At 33.6% G+C, this 27266-nt stretch overlaps 4 protein-coding genes across 4 annotated transcripts; all 4 read left to right on the forward strand.

Moving 5' to 3' along the window:
* The first annotated feature begins 613 nt into the window (after positions 1–613).
* Positions 614–1461, forward strand: LOC148575319 (uncharacterized). The gene is made up of 2 exons (XM_088504432.1): positions 614–1183; positions 1273–1461. Exons 1-2 carry the CDS (start codon positions 614–616, stop codon positions 1459–1461), a joined length of 759 nt encoding a protein of 252 aa, XP_088360558.1.
* Positions 1462–3251: 1790 nt separating this feature from the next.
* LOC107625943 (F-box protein CPR1-like) lies at positions 3252–5140 on the forward strand. Its single transcript, XM_016328689.3, has 2 exons — positions 3252–4513; positions 4791–5140. The coding sequence occupies exons 1-2, from the start codon at positions 3286–3288 to the stop codon at positions 4814–4816; spliced, it is 1254 nt and encodes a 417-aa protein (XP_016184175.1). The 5' UTR covers positions 3252–3285; the 3' UTR covers positions 4817–5140.
* An 11912-nt stretch (positions 5141–17052) lies between these two features.
* On the forward strand, positions 17053–21130 carry LOC107625942 (transketolase, chloroplastic). The gene is made up of 7 exons (XM_016328688.2): positions 17053–17681; positions 18389–18479; positions 18571–18676; positions 18772–19054; positions 19309–19457; positions 19551–19704; positions 19893–21130. The coding sequence occupies exons 1-7, from the start codon at positions 17208–17210 to the stop codon at positions 20850–20852; spliced, it is 2217 nt and encodes a 738-aa protein (XP_016184174.1). The 5' UTR covers positions 17053–17207; the 3' UTR covers positions 20853–21130.
* A 1096-nt stretch (positions 21131–22226) lies between these two features.
* LOC107625945 (3-phosphoshikimate 1-carboxyvinyltransferase 2) lies at positions 22227–26767 on the forward strand. Its single transcript, XM_016328690.3, has 8 exons — positions 22227–22905; positions 23534–23778; positions 24074–24227; positions 24812–25026; positions 25100–25217; positions 25342–25552; positions 25989–26050; positions 26322–26767. Exons 1-8 carry the CDS (start codon positions 22549–22551, stop codon positions 26538–26540), a joined length of 1581 nt encoding a protein of 526 aa, XP_016184176.1. The 5' UTR covers positions 22227–22548; the 3' UTR covers positions 26541–26767.
* Positions 26768–27266: the final 499 nt, after the last annotated feature.

The raw sequence follows: 27266 nt of genomic DNA on the forward strand, positions 1-27266 counted from the left end.
GAACATAGGGAAAAGTTGAAGCGGCTTAATCCGGAGGCATGGGCATACCTAGAAAAGTGGCCAACACATTCTTGGGCAAGATCTCAGTTCAGTCACAAGCCAAAGTTAGACTCAATATGTAACAATGCGTGCGAAGTATTCAACGCAAAGATTAAGGAAGCTAGGAGGAAGCCTATAATCACACTGCTGGAAGAGGTTAGGATGTTCGTAATGAGAACGATGGCCAAAAATAAAGTGAAGTTGGATAACCATGTGGGGATACTTCCCCTAGTGATCAAGAGCAGACTGGAGAAGCTGAGGAAGGAATCTAGGCAATGGCAACCAATCTGGGCTGGAGACACCGGATACGAGAAGTTCGAGGTACATGGACACCCTACACACCATGTAGTGGATCTGGGGAAAAGGCTATGTACTTGTCAGTTTTGGATGCTAACAGGTAATGTATTTAACTGTTACTTAATTATTTAACTACTCTGCCTAGTGAGTCTAATTAACTATGCACCTAATTGTTATTGCTGATTATGGTGTTGCAGGAATCCCATGTGTGAACGCATGTGCTGCTATTGCTAGGGTCAACAAGTGGCCAGAGAATTTCTGCCACAAGCTCCTCACAATGGAGTCCTACAAAGCCACTTACTCCCACCACATAAATCCTTTACCTGGCCAACAATTATGGGAAAGATCTGAGGCCAACAGACCATTGGCACCTTTGGTTAAGAGGAAACCTGGACAGCTCCAAACCAAGAGAAGGAAGCATGCGGATGAGGGGGGTCAGTCTAGCAAGAAATCAAAGCCAACCACCACTCTGAAGAGACAGCTACGACCATTCACTTGCAAGTATTGCTTGCAGAAAGGTCATACAAAAAGAGGGTGTGAGAAGAAGAAGGCTGCTGAAGCTGCAGAGGCTGAGAAGAAAAAAGCTGCGGAGGCTGCTGCTAAAGACCCTAAGGCTGCTGCTCAGAATGTCACTGTAACTGCCTTTGCGTCAGCTACAACAACTACTTCCAATGCACCTCAAGCTGCAACTGCCTCTGCTACTGCTACAGGCTCTAGAACTGCAAGAGCGTCTGCTACTGCTACTACATCTGCCCCTGCTCCTGCCACTTTTGTGGATGTGGATGTCCAGCAGGCTGAAATTGATTTGTCTCAGCCCTCATACTCTGAAGCTGAAAACTCCCAAAAGGTATTGTGTTTAATAATGCTTCATGTAACGTGTTTTTATTATTTGTCTTATTTTATAGGCCTTATGTCAAAATATTGTCTGCATTGCAGGAGCATGAACAAAACAAGAACACACCTACAAGACCTGGGAAACTGCCACTTAGAAGAAGGTCACCTATTCCAACTGGCTCTACATCATTCAATCCAATGGAGGGAGCTAGTGAGGCAACTGCAGCAAGGCTCGCTAACTTTCTGAAGTTTGTACCCACCCCAGGATTCAAACCGCCAAGAAAGAAGTGATTATGATCCTAGTTTTAGGTTGAAATTATGAAAGATTGTAATATTTTGTGAAACAATTATCTTGGCCTTCTTTTGTTTGGTCATGGTGATTTATAGACATCTCTGCAACTTTTAAATACTAACTAAGTTGCTGGAATCTAGCTGAAACAATGCTCAAAATTTTCTGGCTTGTTATTGTCATCAATGCATTATTGCAAAATTTTATATGAACTATTTTTATTGTCATTCAGTTATGAATTGTGCCTTATGTAAGCTTTTCCTACTGTTGCTTATCCATGTCAATTATGTTTACAAAAACAAAACCAAATAGTCATTCAATATATCAAAAACAATCTAATGTCAATTACATTGTTCATAAACTGGATTATACTGGTTCTGTGTTTCAGTTCTCACCCTAATCAAACCTTCAACAATAACATCAACACAAACACAACTAACATGAATACCCCTAAACCAAGCACTTGGACCATCAGCTTTACATTTCTCACATCTGCTTCCAGTTTGCCCACCTTCCATGCAATGTTCATCTTCATCCCACCATGCTCATCTTCTTCATTAGACTTCAGCGGCACCTCATCCTGTACCGAATCTGCCCAGACAAATAACCCACACCAATTCTTTCTACTAGTCTGCAAATATGCATCAACCTTATCAAACAACTACCTCAACTAACCAACACTATAAATTTCAGCCAGTAATTGCACTCACGTTATAATTCGGACACCCGAAGAACGACTTATTAGGATGACTCTCCGTCCCTGACCACCGAAGGACAGGCCTGCACCCACAACCACACCACTCTGGAACTGCTGAACGCCGGCTACGCACATTGTTCCCTCTCCAGTTTCCAGTCGCAGATGAGCGATTCGACCTTCGAGAAGCGTGACTGTCACTCATGGCGGGAGAGGACGAAGAAGAAGAATAAGAGGAAGAGGGAAGAAGAGCTTGAGGTGGACGACGAACCAATTCACACAGAAAGAGGGAAGAACAACTTAGGGTTTATAATTGGTACTAAGGACTAATTCAGGGAATTCGGAGAGTTTTTGATAATACTCCACATCAGCTAGCCATTTAAGGCTGCCTACGTGGACCATAAGCAGCCAGCTCATCGCTCCGGCTGCTGAGTCACGCCGGAATTGGGTGGAGGGACCAGAATTTTGCACGGAGCTCAATCTGAAGGGTGCAATTAGAACATTTCAAAAGTCAGGGGTAACATTGATGCACGAGCTCAATCTGAGAGACCATTATAGAGTTTTACTCGGGTTTAAGAGCTATATATAAGATAGTGAATTCAAAAATATTACAGAAAAATATTTCAGGATATAAAGATTGAAGAGGTCAAATTGGCCGTGCTTTTGACAGAAAACTTTAAAGGACCTCACGGATATACATCTCACCTTGACTCACGGTTGAGAAAATGCATGTTTAAAAATTATTTTATACACTTTACCATTTTATATAATTTAAATAAAAAAAATATATTTTTCTATTTAATAAATCTAATATTATTATATTTAACTTTAAAAATAACAAAAATTATTAAAATTTATTATTATTTTTAGTTAATAATTTAATTTTTTTAATTTACTAATTCAACAATATATTTTAACTTATACTTTTAAATATTGAGATTAAATAATAATAAAAAATAATAAATTTTAATAATTTTTTACATTTCTTATTAACTTTTTAAAATAAATTAAACTTTTTTATTATTTAAAAAAAGTATTTTTTTTTTTCAATAGTCAATCCAAAGCTGACCCTTCCCTTCGTTTATGTTTTCAAAGCAATTTCATGTCCCGGGGTTGAGGGAAGAATTGCTACATGAATTGCGAAAAGCTCAGCAATCCAAGCATGGATAAGAAGAAGAAGCGGAAGCACATGGGGAACAAACCAAAAGAGGAATCTACCATGGAGAAGAAGAAGAATCACAAGAGCAAGAGCATTTACGACATCCTCTCTCTTGAACTGATTCACATAGTCCTAATGCGGGTGCCGATCAGACATCTCGCTCGCCTCAAGTGCGTTTCCAAGTTGTGGTACTCTCTAATTTCTGATCCCGACTTTGCGGAATTGCATTTTCACCACTCTCCCGTTGCCACCAACGCATGTTTCTTCATAGAAAACGAAGCTATGGTTTACTTTATTTACTTAGACGACAATGATGCATCACAAAAAGTGATGTCTCCCCCTTTCAAAAAGAAACCTTCTCATTTTGCGGTCTTGGGATCCTGCAGAGGCTTTATTCTGTCGTATCGAGACCCACATTTTCTTGTGGTATGGAACCTACTGACCGGATTCAGCAAAAGAATATCTTATTCTCATATTGTTGCTCGTCTTAAATACTATGTCGTTAGGCTTCCTTACAAGTTCCATCTCTATGGATTTGGTTATGATGCTTCACAGGATGACTACTTAGTTGTTGTAGCCTGGCAGGATAAGGATGACCATTATCACTTGGATTACTTGTCCTTGAGAACCAATTCATGGATTAATCTTGATGCTGCACTCTCTAATCTCTTGGGTTCTTATAACTGGAATCCACCTGGGTTGTTCTTTAATGGCACTATTCATTGGGTGCCTAGCGTTCTTGAAGCTTACAGGGATGTTATTCTTATCTTTGATCTGAAGGAGAGAACTTTCTCAACTTTATCTGCGCCGGAACAACCTGTAAAGAGTGCATGTTCCTATTCAATTCTCGCCGTACTAGGAGGCTGCCTGGGCTTGTATTATCGCAATTATGATAGCCGTAAAACTGAGATATGGGTGATGAAAGAATATAAAGTGCACTCAACTTGGACTCTCTATCAGATTCCTTGCGAAGTCTTTCAGCCGGTGTGCTTTTACAGTCATGGTGATATTATTGGAAGAGGTTATACTTTCTCTGATAAAAGAGGGTACTTCATACATAATGTCCGAGGAGACCTGCTCAAACATTTTAAAAATCTTTGTTGTCCCATCCGTAGAGCCTATGCTGTGTATACAGAGAGTCTCTTGCCACTCCCTAGCGACATTAAGGACAAGGACAAGAAGAATAAGAGGAAGGAAAACTGTATGTAAACTATTCTCCTATGCTTTGTAACAAGATATTCCTGATAGTTTTAGTTGCATTGTAATTAATGAATAAGTAATGTGTAATATGTATTATGCATCAAGTTGCAATCAAATGTCACTATAATCTATGGATATTGAATTTTGAATTTATCAACGCTTAGGGAATCATTAATCATTGTCTTGCTTCCTATAGTCTGGTCTTGTGGTGGGGTTTCGAAGTTTATATCTTTTTCATGTCTAAAGCTTTGACTTTTATCAGTTCTGCTTTTTTGCAGGCCATCAAATTCACCATCAAGTTTAACATCACCAAAGATTCAAACAAAGAAAGAAGAATGAGTAGCCAACATACAAGTGAACAACTTGCCATTTGGGGAAGAACATTTGAAAAGTGCAAATGAAGTTTAGTCTCTTTTTAAATCCAATATATCTTTTGAATCACATCTAATAGTAATATTTCTTAGTTGGTTATGCAAAACTTTATAGGTTTTATTTTGCAGATTACATAATATACTTCTTCTAATCTTACCTTTAGCATGGTTGTTTTTAGAAGTTCACTAGCAACTGATGGCAAACCCAAAAACAAAAAATTACAGTATATGAGAGTTGTTTTATTTTGAGTATATAAACTTGCTGCACCTTGTATGTCAAACTAGTAATCGACGGCTTTCGTGGCAGAGGGGCTTATCTCAACATGTTTTGAAAGAATAAGTACTCCTATAAATAGTTTCGCTTGCACTCTCCGGCTCTCTATTTTTATATAAAGATGAAGTACTTTTTCTTCATTTATTCATTTTGTTGTCTTATGTTAATTTAGCTTCAAATTTTATCATGTCAAAATCTTATGAACTCAATCCAAAACTTTGTAAATGTAGATTCTTTTTGAGATAATACGTTTCTTGTGCAGACTTAAGATGCAAAGTGTGGAGTCTCTTATAAAATTCCTAGTTGCCTCTGTGCTTATTTTATTAATCTTGTATCTAATTCAGTTTTAAACTACTGGGAGTAAAATAAATAGTGAATAGCTTTTGAGGAGAAGCAGAATTAGCATCAGTAATTTTAGCCATGAAAATCTTTCACATGCTATATTATTGTGCTGATTCTCATTGATTACTAACTCCAGTTAACACCTAGATTAGATTTAGCAGCATGCACAAGTGATGCCATAAATAAGAGAGATAGGATCAGGAGCTTACATTCAAGTGAACAAATTAGACATGTGATTTTATTTTGCTTTAAATTGTGATTTTCTTTCCAAATATGAAGGGAAAATAACTCAAGAACATCTGAAAATTGAAAATAGAGTTTAGCAACTTGTTAATCCAATATATTTTGAGTTTAATCCGATAGATATATTTCTTATATTATCTGTTTTATTTTCCGTCTCCTATATATGTTGAAAATTTTCATTTGCTTTTTATGTTTTGTCTGTGTAAATTTTTTTTCTTTTGCTGCATTATCATGATTAAGTTACTGGTTTTTGTTTTCTTACTACTAATCCCTCTGTTTAGATGATTATAAAAGGTTTACATAATTAATTGCCTTTTTTTTTCCTATGTTGTGGTTGGTAGAAACAATGTAATAATTGGTATATTTTCTAAACAGAATATCACATCTCAGTATGAGATTTGTGATGTGAATTGCATTTTGAGATGGTCAATTTGTATGTATTCTCTACCATATTCTTTTATTGATTTTTGAATGTATAAGCCGTAGATTTTTAATTCAGATTTCTATTTCAGTTTTTTGGTTAATTTTCTATGTGCTTAAAGTGTGCGAGAAATTTAGTATTACCTTTTAAAAATTTTGTGTACATTTAAGTACAAAAATTTTCTGCACATGATTTTCCTTTCAACTATAAATGTGAAAAACCGGGACGTTTGAAAGTGCAAATATAGCTTCCTCTAGTTATAGCTTCCTCTAGTTAAATCTAATCTGTTATATTAAATGCTTTATCTTTATTCAATATTTTCTTGGTTGCATTATCATATCTATCCCACATCAATATGAAATTTAAAATGTAAACAAATTGTTAATTTGTCAATTCAGTTTGGTCTTAGTAGTAAGTATTTCAGTATTTTGTTTGTTGGGATTACAGTTAGGATCTTTGTTAGGCTTAGCCACTTGAATTCTTAATTGTTCATAGAGCATGTGCTCGTAGGTCTTTCTATCATGGCAGGTTAATTGAACCATGTTAAGTTTTCTGTTTTCATCTTATATTTTGTTGTATCAGTAATGAAACGTTGTAGCATGTTGATATAGTTTCTATAGTGGTGTAAATTTTACATTTTTATGTATGACTTTCAACGTTATTTTGTTAGGTACTTCCTAGTTTTAGGATTAGCTTTTAGATATATTTTTATTAAATACAATTCTGAACTTTTAATCTGGGGTGTGGACACTAAAAACAGTCTTGTGTCTCTTTGCTCTTCTTTGCCCTGTTTTTCCTAGATCTCTATAAGTATCATAACAAAATGAAGACATAACTTGCTATGTGTAACAAAAAATGAAAGCTATTTCACTCTGAAATTAAAAGGGAAGAAAAGAGGGGATTTATGAGCAGAATTAGATACAAATAAATGTTTAAGACTGGAATGTTAAATATGCCTTTCTTAATATTAGGGATAATTTTATATTTGATTTTTCCTCAATTTTTTTCTTGGTCATTTAAGATTATATGGATCAAGAGCATGGAGCTATGATTGTTATATCTAGTTTAAGGGCTCCATATTATGATGAAAAAGTCAAGCAAGTTATTCTGGTGTGGAAGAACTGGAGATGAGGTGAATAATATCTCGGACTATACTGCTATGTGTTTAATGTACATTTTATTGGCTTGTTTAATTTAACATGCGTTTTATCTTCACCTTTCTTCCATAGAGAGCAACTAACCGAATTTTGGGGGGTGAACCTAAAGTACGGTCCTATTCATGTATTAAGTGCTCAATGAATATGTTTTTGCTTGTTTTGTTTATTTGTTATGTATGTTCCTTCATTTCACTTTGAAATTTATGCTAGTGTCCAGAAAAAGCTAACCATATAGGAAAGAAGATCATGCTTTAAATTCACACTGTTTAATACTTTGTCCAAAGTGTAACATAGAGGAATCCTTTGAAACATAGGTCTATTTTATATATTTTAGAGTTTAGATTGATCAAGAGTAAACAATTTTGATGACCTAATACTTTACTCGATGCAGCAAAAGGCAGAGAAAAAACCTGTAGCAAGATAAAAAAAAAAAAAACAAAAACAGCCACATCTACCACCACTATAAAATCACTTAACTGCCAGAAATTCCAATATGAACAACTATAGTTATTCTCAAATAAACTTATTTTGGCTGGTAATTTTGCCTGCATCTCTCAGGAACCTAGACATAGGAGTATCTTATTTTTGGCTACTTCGATAGTTTTTTATTTGGATGTATAGATCTAACACTAGTCAGTAGTCATTGTATGATATTGTACTATTGTATGCTATGTCAATAACTTAACAGTAAAGATTCAATCCGGTCTTTATCTATAATTACTCAAACTTTTTATTTTAGAACAATGCAATTCCTTTGGTAAAATGTCGGTTAAATTAAATAATAACGAAAATTAATTTTGTGTGAATTTTATTTGTAATTTGTGGGAGTTTTAAAATATCTGTTTGAAGTCATCTTTGCTTTATCTATGAATCTTTCATTGTTGTTAAACATGGTGTAGTATCCACGGTATGTTATCATCTTATATCTCTTCTCAGATAATTATCTCATACTCAATAAATTGTAATCAAGTTCAGGAGCATAGAATACATCAAAAATATAACTTAGAAAACTATTCTTCAATCTAATTAGTATTTATCTTTTTTCTTCAATAGGGATCTTTGTACTATTACCAAACTTCAATAGTAGTTTAACTGAATCATCTAATGAAAAAAATAACTCCTTTCTATAAGACATATGATTACTACAGGCACTATCCAAGTGCCGTATATTTTCATCTTCAGCACATGAATTACTTGTAAAAAATAAAGATTTGAGCAGTCGGATTATCATCAGTATTTTAATGCTCTGCAATATGTACTTGATTGTTATTCATCATTTTAAATCCACAATCTGCTACTTTGTGTCCATATTTTTCATAATGAAAGCAGTTGAAATTAGGGACTAATTTGGTACATCTACAATGATGACATAATGGATGACACGTGGACGAATACGGTTGCGACACGTGGTACAAACAGACACGTGGCCAAATAGCATTGTGACACGTGGCACAACCATCCACATCAGCATGCCACATGTCACTGGTCAACACATCATCATACCATTACACGTGGCCAAATCATGGAGTGACACGTGTCATTAACGGTCACATCATCAAGCCATGTCATTAACGTGTCATTAATGGAAAATGGGTCAGGACTAATATGGTGCATTTTTGTCAATCTCAGGGACGTAATTGGTGCAATTGGAATCTCAGGACGATTTCAGTGGACGACGACAATCTCAGAGACCATTTTGGGGTTTAACTCCCTTTCTACACCAACTTATCCAAGTTGGGGATTCTTGACGTATACCATCGTCCAGCTTGCGGAGGCATATTAAACCAATCTCCATCAACCCAACATATTAACAACACAAAAGATATTTAATAAGTAGTTGAGAGTTAGTAATTAGTATATGAATATTTATAAAATTAGTTGGTAATTTCCATATAAATAGCATGTTCTTATCATGTAAAATACAACTTCAATACATATTTATCATGTTCTTTAGTGCTATTCTCTGCCTTTTTCTTGTTAGTTTTCTTCAATTCTCTTTGTGGAACCATTCCTTCTGAGTTGGGTGAATTCGAGAATCTAACCTTTCTTTCGCTTGCTTCAAACCGAATCGAAGGTCCAATACCACAACAGTTAAGGAATTTAAGAGACCTACAAGAACTACATCTCTCAAATAATTTGATCAATGGTACAATCCCGTCTAGTTTAGGCCGATTGGGAAACCTGACTCTCTCTCACTTGCTTCAAACCAAATTGAAGGTCACATGCTTCAAAATCTTGGGAATTTAAAGAGTTTAAAAAAACTCTATTTCTCAAATAATTCACTCTCAGGTTCAATCCCTTTAACTCTATGTCAATTGGGAAATTTATCTTATCTCTACCTTGATTCAAACCAAATAGAAGGACAAACACCACCAGAGATAGGGAGTTTAGAAGCACTAGCAGTATTAAATCTTTCATCTAACTCTTTTTTTTGTCCAATTCCTTCTCAAGTCGGAGCTTAATTTTCTTACAAGAGTTATATATAGAATTCAATCAAATAAATAGTTCTATACGAATTTGGTTAGCGGAACTACCTTGTATCTTTCTCACAAGAAGATATCTAGTGTTATTCTATCTGAACTGTTCAAGTTACCCTTGTCTTCTCTGCATCTTTCAACCAATCAATTAGTTGGGCATATACCATTTGAGATGAGGAATTCCATTAGCCTTTGTTATGTAGACCTTTCCAATAATAAGCTAGAAGGATTTATCCCATCTCCTAGAGTAAACTGTTTCCTAGCAAGAGTTAATTTAAGCAATAACAAGCTAAAGTGGAGGCATTCCTGTCCAAATTGGTTTTGTTAACATCCTTGATGTTAGTCACAATTTTCTGAGTGGTAAAGTACCTTCTTTACTTGTTAGTGATGATGCTTCTTAGTCACAAACAGATATAGGTCGTATATTAGCAAGTTTGGATCTTAGCTACAACCATCTCTCAGGTGGCTTACCAATTGAACTTGCAAATTTACTTCATATAAACGTGTCATTCAATTTCTTTTAAGTGTTCAAAAGGCTTCAAAGTTTTCCATAGAATCACTAATTGGTAACACTCCTAATTTCCCTTCTTGTTCTTCTCAAGTCCAAAAAACTAACAAGGCTAAACACTTCATTGTAATTATTCTTCCTGTTAGTTGCATCCTCCTTATCATTTGTCTGTTCATATTGTATTTTACTCTGTCTACCAATAAAATCAAAATTGAACAAAGACAAGCCAAAAATGGAGACTTGTTTTGTATATGGAACTATGATGGTAGAATTGCATTTTAAGACATCATTGAAGCAACAAATAACTTTGACTTCCAGTACTGTATTGGTACTGGGGCATATGGTAGTATTTATAGAGCACAATTACCAAGTGGAAAAGTTGTTGCATTGAAGAAACTTCAACAAAGCGAATCTCAAAACATATCCTTCAATGAAAGCTTCCGCAACGAAGTGAAGATGTTAACAGAAATCCGTCATAGAAAAATCGTGAAACTTCATGGCTTTTGCCTTCACAATCAATGCAAGTTTGGTTTATGAATACATGGAAAGAGGCAGCTTATTTCATGTCTTAATCATGTTTGTTAGTTTTAAGATGAATGATTAACAGGGTCTACTCCATTTCCTATCAGCACTTGTTTTTCTCCTGTAACACTAGATTCAAGTTACAACTTGTTGAATGGAAGCATAATTTCTTAAACTGGTTATGTTGTTAACCTTAACTATAGTCATAGTTTGGATCTTAAACCTTTCATATAACGTGCTAATCCTAGATACATAAACCTTTCATACAATTCCTCCCTTGACTTTTCTAAGAAATCATGGACTCAAAAGTGGCAGTTACTTGATTATTGTTCCTTCAAGAAGAGTCCTTAGTCGGTTGCATTGAAGATATTTTGGTTATAAAAGGTAGAAAATTTGAAGGAAAAACAGTTAAGAGTGGAGACTAGTGGTAAAATTGTTACATTGAAAAAACATCACCAAAATTACACTTCTCCATTATACCACACATTCATACACTTAATCCATTATTTCCATCAATTACACTATCTCAAACTCCATAACCATTACACAAATAAACATAAACATTCCGTTAATTCATTATGATTTCTTATCAAAATTCCAACTATTAGAATTGAATGGACTAACTCATCTCAAAAGTTAGCTAAAGAGGGGAGGGATGTCATTCACTTATAAATGTTCTAAAATCTTAATTCTTAAGAGATGTAAAACTTGTAATAATAGTATAATACCAACCTTGTTACGTATTATTTACTTGACTTGATTTCCATCTAATATTTCTTTCTATGTTAACCTTTTTATTTTTAACCTCCATCTATTACTATTAGTTACATATTATTTCTTTCTATTAGCTTTCTCCTCTATTGATTAATCAAGTGAAAACCAAGCACACTTTGCAATGGATAATACTTTTAGCTTTCATATCTCTCTTAATTGTCTTCATTAGTTTACTAGTTTGTTTAAATAAGTATCGGAGTTTCAAATCTCACCTTATGCATACAGCAATTCATTAGCCAACGACAAATCCTTAAATAGAGTTTGGATCCGCGACAAATTAGTACTTTATCTACCAAACTGAAAATACCGTGAAAAATAAAAAAACTGTCTTCTATGACAGATATTAGTCCGTCCGTTAATTCATCAAATGATTCATTTTTTCCCCTTAAATCAGAATCAGCACCATATTCTCTGAGTAGCAATACTACTTCAAGTTGCAAAGATATCAGGGTGATGATGTGAGACTTAAGAAAAGAGTTTGAAACACAACCTTCTCTCGTTAATTTTGTTTATTCCATGTTGTGATTTGAGGACAAAATAACTAGATTGTACTTATCCCCTTTTAGTTTTCCTATGTTACTTGCCTACTTGGTGTGATGTAGCATGGAAGTGAAGAAGTCATTTTTTATTTATTTTGTCCTTATGTTCAACATGGAAAGAGATTATTATAAATGTAAGAAATTCTTACTCTATAAAGGATATCTTTGTGTAACAAATTCAATTTATTTCTTTATTATCTCAGCATAAAAAGGCATGCATTAGATATGAAGAATAAACAAAAAAGAATATTATATATTTTATGATAGATATACTGTATTTATTTTTATACAATTTTTTTTTAAAATAAATTTACGCCCTAATATTTTTATATTCATCATTTTAGAGCAACCTCTAAAATCCTCCTTCATATAAAAAATAAAATAAAATTCTACCGAATATAATAGTACTTTGATTGATATATTTTTATTAAATAAAGATTTTGCTAACATGCGTTTTAAAAATATATTTTAAAAGTATTATTAAAAGTAATTTAATAAAGTTATTAGTAAAAAAAATTAAATAACGTTTCATACATTTTTAAATATATATATATATATATATATATATATATATATATATATATTCTTAGAATTCTTAGAATAAAAATGAAAGCATTTTTTATATAGAAATGAAAACTATTGATGGAACAAGAAATCTATGCATATCACCGCTGGCTAATTTTTGTTCATTTAAACTAATTTATTATCTCAGTTATAGTTTTTGTCCTTGAAAAGAAGGGACATATTTTGGATACAGTTTTGTTAAGTAGATAATGATTTTTTTAAATAATGTAAAAATTTTAAATTTGATTTAATAAAATAAAAAAATATTTTATTTTTAATTATGTTTTAAATTTTAATATTAAAATAATTATTTATATATTTAATAAATTAAACATTTAATTATTATTAACGGTACATAAATAAAATAAATAAAAAAATAATTATTTAATTAAAAATAATTAACATAATTATCTACATACCTCTTTAATTGAATATTATCCGACATATCTATTATGTAAATTATTTAGTATTTTTATTGTCCCTATATATATATATATATATATATATTTGGATAATATTGACCTACACAAAAGTGTTATGTAAAGCAAGGAATTCAAGGATCACCGATCAGGTTTCTATAAAAGTCATTTTCTCATGAAAATGAAATTTGTAAGTGCTTATATCAGCATGAAGTTATCGCAAATGAGAACTTCTTGAGAGTACCAATTATATAAAAAAAAAAAAAAGAAAAAAAAGAAAAAAAAAATTCGTGGTCAAGAATAAAGGTTGGTCCAAAGTCTGTCTCTCTTTATTATTGGCGAATTAAAAACCTCTATTCTTTTTATATTCAATTCCAAAAACGTCAAGCACTGTCTAGAATATATTCCTTTGCACCAAAATTATTACAAGATTAACATAAAATAGAAGCCAAAGTTGAATTAATGATGTCCTTGCTTTTTGCTTTTGTTCTACTTTCCCTCAGTTATATAGGATCTATTGATCTAAGCTGTATTATCAGGTGTGACTAGCAATTAATAAAAAATTTATATGTTTGGATTGGTATAGACGATTTCTTATTCTTTTTAATTTACTTTTTAATTTTATATTTTTACAATAAATAAATTATTAATTTTAAATTTTCAATCAAAATATATTGAATTACTTTGTGTAAAAATTATTGTTATATTATTTTAAAAAAAAATTCTATTAATACCTATATAAATATTTTTTTTCACAAAAACTAATAAATAAAGATACGTGAGAATGGAAGTGAGAACAGAAAAATACCAACCCACAAAATTCCATTGCTATTCTTATAAGGAGGCTGCAAGAATTTAATTATTTAATAGCTAGAAACCAATATATAATACATTATTACACTGTATTCTATTCTTAATATGAGCTCATATATTATTAATATTTTTTCCACTCAAATACACACCCATGCAACGAATCAATACACTAATAACTTTGTACTAAATTGAAAGGTAGTTGTACTGACCCTTGTGATTCTCATAGGCCATATCTAATCGATGTGGGGCAAAGATTATTTTAATGTAGAAGCAGCATAAATAATTTGTTCTACATTAATTATGTGTATTAAGTATGTACTAATTGATTAATGAGTAAATGATCAAATTAGTCTTTGAAAGATCACTCGTTCTTTAAATTGGTTCTTGAAATATTTTTTTAATTAAATTTGTCTTTTAAAAATTTTAAATTAATCATGTTAGTTCTTTTGTCACTTTTTTTGTTGATGATGCTAAAATTTGCTAATGTAACACGTTAAGTGATACTCCAACACATACTTAAGAGTCTTAATTGACTATTAACATAATAAATTTATGAAATTAGATCAAATCAATACCTAATTGAGAGAAGAACTTGAGACATTGAAATCCCTCAATTCGGGATTGATTTGATCTAATTTCATAAACTAATCATGTTAATAGTCAATTAAGACTCCCAGATGTGTGTTGGGTGTCGCAACAAAAAAAGTAATGGAAGTACTAATATGATTATTTTAAAATCTTTAAAGGACGAATTAAATTTAAAAAATCTTCTGGAGACCAATTTAAAAAACGAGTGATTTTTTAGGGACTAATTTAACCATTTACTCATTGATTAATTGATGATATACATTGAAACATTATTGTTTAATTAAATATTTATGTCTACATGACTTGTAAACAATAATTTATAGAGTAAAATATTGTAATTAATATGATAGTATATACTTCAGTAGTTATCTAAATTTTTTTCTTTGCAACGATAAGGAAAGTTATATCCTTATAATTTTTGTAGTAACACCTTTCACTGGATTTGACAAGCTACTTTCACCCAAAAATAATCCTTATAATTTCAATATGAAAACATTGAATTTTTTGAATGACATATACACTTGTATTTCAACGACCAACCAACAAAGTTTTATGATGTCAACAAATAACAAATCTTAAATTCAAAGTAAATACTTACATTCCTGATATTGACCAACCTTCTTTACCAACAACAATGGCAGTTGCCACGTGCAAGCTTCCTTAAACATCGTTGTAACCTTGTAAAAATAGAGAAATGAATAGAAGAATAGGAATAGGAATAGGTTTTTTTTTTTTTGGTGACAGGAATAGGAATAGGTTAATACGCATGTATTGGTGACGATAATAATGATGCATCTGAAGGGTATTTTTGGTATTAAGACAAAATAATTGAGCAGCATCTAAGCCTAGTTTCCGTGGTCAAATTTAACTATTCCACCATATAAATCACACACATATATCCACTCATAATAACAATATAAGTGATATTACTTATAGAAAATATATTTATATGGCATTTTTTAAAAATATTTGTTCAAATAGTATATTATCAACAATCATTTTTTATATGGCTTTTCTCCCCCAAACCCCAACATGCACCAAACACAAACGTCCAAATTGACACCAACTCCATGATATGATTAGAAGAATTAAATTTAAAAATTGATGATTTTAATATATTGCCATTACATTCAATGTATTTCAAAATTAAAAATATTAACATTTCTTACTTGTGGTATTATTAATAAGACCTGTTTGAAAGGTTACTTGAAATTAAATTGTTTTTGAGTTCGAACGTGAGTTAGCAAGAATTTTAAGTAAAATTTTATTAAATTAAGACTTAAATATATTTAAAAAGTATAATAAAATAGATAAATTATTTTTTAAATAGTCATTTTATTTTTATTAATGGATAATTATTTCTTTAATTTTAAGATCTTCTCTTTAGATGGGATAACAATAAAAAAAAAATTTATAAAAAATATTATATATTTAGATAAATAAAATTGGATTTTTAATAAACTTTTATTCTTAATGAATCTGGCTTCATTTTGAGTTAAGATATGAACAAGATCCATATCAATTAATACATTTCAATAAAATATAAGCATAATCACTCGTTAGTATAGATGATCATTTTGGCATTTTTAATTATAATAAAATATGGATGCGACAAAACTAATTATAATAGGTTGAAACTAATTCGATACCAACAAAAAGTTAGAAACATGAAAGAAAAGAAAAAGATATATATGATGGTGGAGGTAGAGGGAGAAGAGAAAAGAGAATGAAAAATTTGGTGGTTTAATGATAAAGAACATACATGAACAAATTAAAGGGTTACCGAGTTAGCTCCTAATTAATGTTTGATTAATTTTGTTAAATAATTATTTTTGCGTATCAATATAATTTTAGTATGTTATACCGTTTAGTCAATATTTAAATTTTTAGTAGTGAAATATGTTTTTTTTTTTTCGTTTTATTGAACTAAAAATTTAAAAATAATAGTTAAAAACCGTTAAATAAAATTTTATTAAATTTTTGGTTAAATTTTTATAATCTAAAAGTTTCATTAAACTTTCATATTAAATAAAATTTTAAGGTAAAAGTTTACATGCAATTGTCTTCATATAAAATTAATATTTAAGAATCGTTATATAATTTAATAAATTTGACTAAATCATAATCTAATCATTTTTAATTATCAACTTCACATAAAAATAATTATATGTAAGTCTTGATCAAATATTAATTTGATTGTTATCTATTGTTTTTCGTTAAAATATTAAATTTTTTAAAAAAATATTTACTTTTATATTTAATAATTTGAAACAAATATTCAAATTTCAAAATGATTTTTTTTATAAAAACTACTAATAAAAAACTTAATTGAAAATAAGTGCCAAATCTTGGGTATATTTTGGTTTATTTTATATATATTTTTTTAGAAACCGTTTTCGTTGATTGATATTGATTATTATTCCTTTCTGCATCCAAATATATATATTATTAATTTATTATTATTTGTTATCTTTCTGAAATCGAAAAATAATAATTTATTATTTAATTAAGATTTTCTCTCTAAAGGAACAGTGCAATAGTCCGGTGTGGGCGACAACTTCAACGATCCCTCTCTCTCTCTCTCTCTACAAAACCCAAACATGGACCCTTCACCATCGCCAGCTTCTTCTTCTTCTTCTCTCTTTCTCTATCTCACTCTCTCACACTCGCACACCAACCAACCATGGCATCTTCCTCTCTCTCCATCTCCCAATCCATCCTCTCCCGTCCCGCCTCCTCATCCCGCCGCTCTTCCCTCCCCTCATTTTCCGGCCTCCGCCCAACCGCCTCATCTAACCCGACCCAACCCGCAATCTCCCTCCGCCGCATCCCCCCAATCTCCGCCCTCAAGGTCTCCGCTTCCTCCTCCTCCGCCGTCGATACCGTCGACCGCACAGCCGCCGACCCCGCCATCGTTGAGAAGTCGGTCAACACGATCCGGTTCCTCGCAATCGATGCCGTTGAGAAAGCGAATTCGGGTCACCCGGGTCTTCCCATGGGTTGCGCCCCGATGGGTCACGTGCTCTATGACGAGGTTATGAGGTACAACCCGAAGAATCCGAAATGGTTCAACCGTGATCGCTTTGTTCTCTCCGCTGGACATGGTTGCATGCTTCAGTATGCGTTGCTTCACCTTGCTGGCTATGATAGCGTCAAGGTTAGTGTCATCGTTGTGTGTTTGTGTTTTGTTGAAAGGTTTGAAATTTTCATGTTGGTTTGTTTGGATCTGTTGCAAAGTTTGTTGCTTTGTGTATTTTATCTTACTTTTTAACTTTTCGTTATTGGAATCTCTATCTGAGTTTTCACCCTTTTGTCTGGTGCTTTTGATCTGAATGATTTTTTCTTTTTTAAATTTATGATCTGTGTTGAATGGATCTGCGTGCAAGGTTTTGGTTTGCATACTTTTCAGTTCTGTTACTATGATTTGAGTATGTTACTGTGGAAGATGAAGTAAGGTGATACAATCATGTAGGGAGTGTCACAATTGAAGGTGGTCTTTTTGGAGTTTTGTGTCATTTTTGTTAGAGGTAGACTGAGAATAATAGTGACAGCTTCATTGAGAGGGAATTTAGTTTGGGATAGAGAAGACTACTACTTTTCAATCCCCTTTGGTGACCCCACCTAGTGAGAAACTTCTTAGTTGATATTTGTTGTTTATGATTGTTTTTTTAGTTTAATTATTTATGTGTGTCTGTTTCTTTCCTGGTGTGTTGTTTAGCTTGGTGTCCGTGGAAATTCATTTAGACTCATTGTTGAACAAGCAATCTTCTTTCTTTTTGTTTTGTTTAATACAAGGCTGGCCTATTGTTTGGCTTAATTCTGGTTGGATATTAACGGTGAGCTTTCATGGGGTTTAATTTTTAGGAGGAGGATTTGAAGCAATTCCGCCAGTGGGAAAGCAGGACCCCGGGACACCCTGAGAATTTCGAGACACCTGGAATTGAAGTTACAACAGGTTAGACATAATTTGAGTTTATATACTAGCTGACTCTAATTTGGCTTTTCAGTATGTTTAATTTACCTATCTATTCTTGTATTTTGTCCAGGTCCTCTTGGTCAGGGTATTGCCAATGCTGTGGGTTTGGCCCTCGCAGAGAAGCACTTGGCTGCGAGATTTAATAAGCCTGACAATGAGATTGTTGATCATTACACGTAAAATACCCTTAATCCTCACCTCTTCCACTTCTAAAAATTATGAGATTGTGTGGCTGTGGCATTTCGTTAATGGCATTTGTTATTTCATGAAGGTATGCTATATTGGGTGATGGTTGTCAGATGGAGGGAATTGCAAATGAAGCATGCTCACTTGCTGGCCACTGGGGATTAGGGAAGCTAATAGCATTCTATGATGACAATCACATTTCTATTGATGGTAACACTGAAATTGCATTCACCGAGAGTGTTGATAGACGATTTGAGGGACTTGGATGGCATGTTATTTGGGTAAAGAATGGAAACAATGGTTATGATGAAATTCGTGCTGCCATCAAGGAGGCAAAGGCTGTGAAAGACAGACCCACACTAATCAAGGTTGGTTTAATATGGCTAACATTGGACCTAGATTTCTAGTATATAATTATAATAACAAGCAAAATCTGCCTTACAGTCAACTGATATTGAGGTTTCTCTCTTTACAAAAAAATATTGATTTGATTATTTTAAATAATTTCCTAACATGCTGAAGTTGGTAAATGTGAAATTAATGTCTGTGTACTTTGTATGTGTGCAAGTGGTTTTTAACAGTTTTATTGATTAGTCTTTGTCCGGTTTTACCTATTCCACAGGTCACGACCACAATTGGTTATGGTTCTCCTAACAAGGCTAACTCCTACAGTGTGCACGGAAGTGCATTGGGTGCCAAAGAAGTTGAGGCTACAAGGCAGAACCTTGGATGGGCACATGAGCCTTTCCATGTGCCCGAGGATGTCAAAAAGTATGGATAATAGGGTTTAAATATTTCTCTCTTTCCTTTTTAACAGTTGATTTTATATGGTACTGAACAAGAATCGTTTGCCTGTGTTACCAGGCACTGGAGTCGTCACATCCCTGAGGGTGCTGCACTTGAAGCCGAGTGGAATAAAAAGTTTGCCGAATATGAGAAGAAATACAAGGAGGAAGCTGCAGAACTGAAGTGTATTATCAATGGAGAATTTCCTGCTGGATGGGAGAAAGCACTTCCAGTGAGTTAATTCTAAACTACTTCTGATGTCTATGAGTATCTTGGTTTTAAATATGATATTTTGTTATTAAATTTTAATGGACACTTGTGTTTATGATCTTAAAACTATTATTCAAATATCGAAGTAATGGAATTTGGCTGTTGATGTCCATAACATTGATGCTTGTCACCCTTCCAATTTGATTTCAGACATACACCCCCGAGACCCCAGGTGATGCCACCAGAAATCTCTCTCAGCACAACCTTAATGCCCTTGCAAAGGTTCTTCCCGGTCTGCTTGGTGGTAGTGCGGATCTTGCATCCTCCAACATGACCTTGATGAAAATGTTTGGGAACTTCCAAAAGGACACTCCTGCTGAGCGTAATATTAGATTTGGCGTCAGAGAACATGGCATGGGAGCAATCAGCAACGGCATTGCTCTACACAGCCCTGGCCTGATTCCTTACTGTGCAACTTTCTTTGTTTTCACCGACTACATGAGAGCTGCCATAAGGCTTTCTGCCCTGTCTCAGGCTGGTGTTATTTATGTGATGACCCATGATTCAATAGGACTCGGAGAGGATGGGCCGACCCACCAACCTATTGAGCACCTGGCAAGCTTCCGGGCAATGCCTAATGTTTTGATGCTTCGTCCTGCTGATGGTAATGAAACTGCCGGATCATACAAAGTTGCCGTGCTTAACAGGAAGAGACCCTCTATCCTCGCCCTTTCTAGGCAAAAGTTGCCCAATCTTCCTGGAACTTCTATTGAAGGAGTCGGGAAGGGTGGATACACCATCTCAGACAACTCAACAGGCAATAAGCCTGATGTCATTTTGATTGGAACTGGTTCCGAATTGGAGATTGCCGCCAAGGCTGCTGATGATCTCAGAAAGGAAGGTAAGGCTGTTAGAGTCGTTTCGTTCGTTTCATGGGAACTTTTCAACGAGCAATCGGAAGCATACAAGGAGAGTGTTCTCCCTGCTGCTGTTTCAGCTAGAGTTAGCATTGAGGCAGGATCAACATTTGGGTGGGAGAGAATCATTGGAAGCAAAGGAAAAGCAATAGGCATTGATCGATTCGGAGCTAGTGCCCCAGCAGGAAAAATATACAAAGAGTTTGGCATTACAAAGGAAGCTGTTATTGCTGCAGCAAAATCACTTATCTAAGATGTATTAGTTTCTTAATTTTTGTTTTTGCCTTGGTTTGAGTTGATGTTTACATTGAGAGGGGAATTTGCATGAGGCATGTTTAAAGGGCATTCCTTCACTTGAATAAGGAATATATTAGGTTACAGATGCTTGTGATTCTCATTTGAGTTTCTTAGATCAAAGCAGGAGATGGAAGTATGAACTTGTAATAACACTTTGAACAGTTGAGTTATGCATTTGCCACACGGTCAAAATCAATGATTCTCATTGAATAACATTCATGGTGGTTCATCTGATTTGGTATTTCAACGCATAATATCTACACCACTCTATACTAAGTAAAGGAGCATAACTTACATAAATACCATCCTGTAGTTGTGCTGCTATAGGGAAAAAAGAAAACAAATCCATAATTTGATAGAAGAACATTTCAGAATCTAGCATATATTGGCACTCTTTTATAACATGAGAATTAAGTCTTTTTCTTGTGTTGCTTTTCCTTTTAAGAGAAAAACAGAAAAAAAAAATAATCCGTAATTTAGATGATCGAATTATAATTTAGTTTTGGGGAAATTGCTTTGATTATAATTTTAAATTAATTAACCATTTTAATATAACTCCTTGGAAATATTTTCGCTTTCATCCTGAGAAAAGAGACCTTTTTAGACAATAATTTTTTTGTATAATTTTAAAGAATATTCCAAAGCTTAAACAGTAAATATTCCACTGGTTTGGTGAGATAGAGATAGTGTTTGGCTGCCTTGCTTTCTGTTTCTCTCTAGTCCATTCCACCAACCTTTCCCTTCTCACCAACCCCTTCTTCGAATAGATTCGTGTGCACCTTTCTAATATATAAATGGTAAAATACTTTAGACTTTAGAGCTTAGAGCATATTTAATATTGAATTGAAAACATTCGTATATAGTCATAAAGTTTTTTTTATTCTTTTTTGTAATTTTTAAATATTTTATATATTAAAAATTTAAAATGAATGATGATAATTATTTTTAAAACAAACATTAAGATTACAGTTGAAGGAGAGATAGAAATTGAAAAATTGAAACTAAATTAAGTTTCTATATTATGTTTAGTTTAATGTGTGTAGACCTAAATTATATAGTATTAGATTTGGTTTAAGATAAATATGTATATGAAATATGAATATTTACTAAAGATAGAGGGCCAGTATTTTTATTAAAATTTGGTGAACACTTAACCAGTAAAAGAGAAATGAGTAATTCTACATCATTAGATAAAATCTCACACTATTAAAAACACTAATAATAATTAATTGATGACTATAAATCACAAAACTTGTTGGTCTCCTAACACTCCTAGTATTAAAATTCGTTAATGTTATAATGCTATCTAATATGTTCTCCTCAATTTACCACCCTAAGTCCCTAACTACTAATTGTAATAGGTAATAACCAAGGACCTACATAAACCCATTTTTGTTGGTAGGTGCACTTCTCGAATCACTCTCAATTTCCTTTTTTCGTGTGAGAAATGTGCATCTTGGTTGGCATGTCTGAAATAATTTAAGTCACTTGTATAATTTAGAGTCAATCCACCAACCACTCATTTCACCAAACCCCCAAAAGCAAAACACAAAATAACTTGTTTCACCCACACTCAGAAAACACATTTACAAAAGAGATTGAGGATTATTGCTGAGCATCTAATAAAGTTTGAATCTTAACAAAATTTTGAGATGGCCCAAGTGACCAGAATCCACAATGGTCCTCAAAACACACAGATTCTTCTTCGCCATACTCACAATTCCCACATACCCAAATCAGCAAACTCAGTTTCATTGAAGTCACAACTTTGGGGCACCTCAAAATCTGTGAGCTTGAATCACAAAAATGGTGTCTTTTTGGGAAATTTTGAGGTGGGTAGGTGCAATAATAATGTGGTTAGGGTTTCTGCATCTGTTGCCGCTACAGAGAAGCCTTCGACGGCGCCGGAGATCGTTCTGGAACCTATCAAAGAAATCTCCGGAACCATCACATTGCCTGGCTCGAAGTCTCTGTCCAATCGAATTTTGCTTCTTGCTGCTCTCTCTGAGGTGAAGATTTCATTTAATTTCATTTTTGAGGGGAAAAAAAGAGAGCTTTTTGGTTCTGTAATTGGAAGCTGGAGCTTATGTTGTTGATTTTGAATTTTATGGTTTTAAGGAAATTGAAGCGCTTGATTCAGCATAAATGGACATGAAATTAATATGCCCAATGATAAGAAATGTGGAATGTGGACTGAAATGTGATTAGTTGTGATTAGGAGCTAGAGTTGATTTGTTGATGATATTGAATATTGTCATTATTCTTGTGAAAATGAAGTACCTTTTCTATGAAGACATGAAGAAGATTGATATTTTAATGAAGTAGCTAATGATTAGAATGCTGATTGTAATTTGACTATGTGATCCAATTGTTATTTGCTAGATACTTTAGAGGAAACAGGATTATATACTTATTCATGTTTTGGACTTTTTTGAAATTTGGCATGTAAGAATATCTACATGGTCGATGGTTATCCAAGTTTGATTAAAGTATTCTTAGAAATAAAATAAAAAAAACATATGAAGTTAGCGGGTGTTTCAAGATCAGTTTCATTTATCAGTTTCATTTTATTGCTCTTACAACTTTTGATTCGTTAATGGTTGTCTTGTTGACATTATTTCTGCTATTTTTATTCAGGGAACAACTGTTGTGGACAACTTGTTGAATAGCGAGGATGTTCATTACATGCTCGGTGCATTAAGGACCCTTGGACTACGAGTGGAAGATGACAAAAATGCCAAACAAGCAATCGTGGAAGGCTGTGGGGGGTTGTTTCCCACTGGTCGAGAGTCTAAAGAGGAAGTTACTTTATTCCTTGGAAATGCTGGTACTGCAATGCGTCCTTTGACAGCAGCTGTGACTGCTGCAGGTGGAAACACAAGGTCTGTCATATTATAAGTCCTCACAATCTTTGAATTACTTATAGTATAAGTAACAATAGAGCATGCACTCTTTCTTTATACTATTATAATCTAGACAATTCTTTTTAGATTAGTCAAACCCCTTCTTTCAAAACTTAAAGGTGCCTTTTTAGTTACATTTAATATTTATACGAGCATGCGAAGGTTGAGCAAACAAATTTTGAGGAGCACCCCTGATGATCAACCTTAACCTCTACTTTCTTCTGTCATGATCACTGGTCTGAGTTGCTAATGAACCAATTTGTGTTTTTTTCAGCTATGTACTTGATGGGGTGCCCCGAATGAGAGAGAGGCCTATTGGAGATTTGGTGGCTGGTCTCAAGCAGCTTGGTGCAGATGTTGATTGTTCCCTTGGCACAAACTGTCCACCTGTTCGTGTAGTTGGGAAGGGAGGACTTCCTGGGGGAAAGGTAAGGTTTTGCCTTAGGATTTTATTAGATTATGTGCCAGTTGTGTAATGCATGTGTCTATCCTTACTCATTATACCTTCTGGCATCGGCGTTAAAATTCTCTGTTATTGTTGAAACAGTTTACAGTAGAGTTGCTACTATTATTTCATGATAATTTTAACTGAGAATTAGTGAGGGAGTGGCCTGTGACGTCAATTTGTATTTATATTGTTAAAATTTCTTCTGGCTAAACAAACTTCACAGTTGGTTGAGGCAGACAAACTCTAATTGAATGATCTTTCTTCTATCTTAGAATGACAATTACAAGCCACTGATTGATTCTTGAATTAAATAGTGAGAGGAATGTTGGATGAGGATTTTTCTTATCAAACTTTATCCATCACTTTTATAATTTTTCGGTCAAATTGAGAACTGAGTCATGGACTGTCCTTCGAAATGGGATTGCTTAATTTTCTAAAGTTACTTACAAACTCTCGATAACTTTACATAGATATGGTATTTTAATTATAACTTCTCTGAAGAAAAATATTGTAACCGGTGTTTATTTGATCCTTTTCAAATGCTTTTATTTATCTTATTTGCAGGTGAAGTTGTCTGGATCAATTAGCAGTCAATACTTGACTGCATTGCTCATGGCAGCTCCTTTGGCCCTTGGTGATGTTGAAATTGAGATTATCGATAAACTGATTTCTGTTCCCTACGTTGATATGACTTTGAAACTGATGGAGCGCTTTGGAGTCCATGTGGAGCACAGCGGTAACTGGGATAGGTTCTTGGTCCACGGAGGTCAAAAGTACAAGTAAGTTTCTATTATTGAGTTGTAAAGATTTCAGAATAAATTATTGTGACTATAATTGGAAGTTTCCTACCAGGTCTCCTGGGAATGCTTTTGTTGAAGGCGATGCTTCTAGTGCCAGCTACTTCCTTGCAGGTGCAGCTGTTACCGGTGGGACTATCACAGTTGTAGGCTGCGGCACAAGTAGTTTACAGGTATGTGAATCCAATGAACTCTATGACATGAATCCTGATCAGATTATCTTTTTCAGTGGAGCCATTTTGCGTTTCGCTTAAAAATGCCCTGAGCTTCTCTTAACTTGATCCATCTTTATTAAAGGGAGATGTAAAATTTGCTGAAGTTCTCGAAAAGATGGGAGCTAAAGTTACATGGACAGAGAACAGTGTCACCGTTACTGGCCCACCACGAGATCCTTCAGGCCGAAAAGTCTTGCAAGGCGTTGATGTCAATATGAACAAGATGCCAGATGTTGCCATGACTCTTGCTGTTGTTGCGCTATTTGCTAATGGCCCCACTGCCATAAGAGATGGTATGGTTTATTCCTTTGTCTGTGCTCTAGTAGTTTGTTTAAAAAGTTCTTTTGTTGTGGTTAATTACATCGGAATTCGATTAGCCACTATGTCCTTAAAACCATGGTCTTCTAAGTTTTACTTGTTTTTCTGAGAACTTTATCCGTGGTTCTTAATTATTGTATCCCCTTTGTAACTCACATAGTTCTTGTTGTGATGTCTTCGGTATAATTAGAAATAATATTTGTGTGGAGATACCCTTCCTTGTTTATTTGTTTAATTTAAAATCTTTTTAACAAATTGCAAGTATGTAGTTTTATCCGAAAAGGGGTAGCGCGAGTCATTGTCTCATTGGCTATATAATCCATTTGAGCTATATCTTCTGCTATATCATTCAAGCAAACTTGTTTGCATCTCAGGCACTGATTTATTCTTTATGTTTCTTCTACTTTTCAGTGGCTAGTTGGAGAGTTAAGGAGACAGAGAGAATGATAGCAATTTGCACAGAACTTAGGAAGGTGAGTAGTGTCTTGCTGCTTCTTTTTAACAAAATGAATGCCCCCCAAATGAGTTAACAATTCATTGAGAAACTAAATGATTTTGAAACCAAACCAAGCTATAAAAGTAGAAGTTCAAACATTGAAATTCCTAGTAAAAGAAGGATTTGATCTATATGCACTGTTAATGTCAATAAAGTTTACACACATTTGATTGACAATATAAAATTCAAGCAAATATAACACTCAATTGGGAAGTTCTTATCTCATTGTCCTGTCGTTGGTATTTCAGCTAGGAGCAACAGTTGAAGAAGGTCCTGATTACTGTGTGATAACGCCACCCGAGAAATTGAACATCACGGCGATCGACACGTACGATGACCACAGAATGGCCATGGCATTTTCTCTTGCTGCGTGTGGCGATGTTCCGGTAACCATCAATGATCCTGGTTGCACCCGGAAAACATTCCCTGATTACTTTGAAGTTCTTGCAAAGTACACCAAGCAATAAACATTCTTGTACATTTTTAGTAGGGAAGGGAGAGAGAGAAATATATATAATATAAAATGCTCACTAAGCAGTGAGATTATTATGGCTTGCTTTTGATTTCTGAGTTATTTCCTTGTAACGACTTGTGAACAATTTGTAATATTGAAATGAGTCATTGGTTTTGTTGTATCAAATAATGTAATTTGATTCTCTATAGTGACTTAAGGTTATCTTTTTTTTTTTCTTTAGTTAAGGTTATCTTTTTTTTTTTCTTTAGTTTTCACAATATCTCCTAATTTACCAGGTCAAAGACTAATCAGTCGAGAATCGGAACTCCATTAAGGATTTGTCGCTGGCTAATAGATTGTTGTATACATAGCAATGGCTTAAGGTTATTTGAAATTTTTTTTTTTTTAGTTTTTCACGGTATTTTCTAGCTTGGCAAGTCAAAGATAAATCCGTCAGGAATTGGAGCTCCATTTAAGGGTTTGTCGCTGGCTAATGGATTGTTGTATATAGAAGACGGGATTTGAATTTCTGTCACTTATTTAAGCAAACTAGTGAGTTAACTACTAGATCAATCTAACTTAGTTGACTTATCTTTTTTTTTTTTGTTGGGGTTGACTTAAGGTTATCTTTATCAATGTCCATTTTCCTTGTCTGGTCTTTCTCAATCTGTTTTTTTCCTTAGTTGGGCTTTTTTGAGAATTACCTTTTCAATATGATTTTAAGGGATTTTGGGATGAA

This window comes from Arachis ipaensis, chromosome B2, assembly GCF_059453495.1.
Source record: "Arachis ipaensis isolate K30076 ecotype BB chromosome B2, ASM5945349v1, whole genome shotgun sequence".
Lineage (NCBI taxonomy): Eukaryota > Viridiplantae > Streptophyta > Magnoliopsida > Fabales > Fabaceae > Arachis > Arachis ipaensis.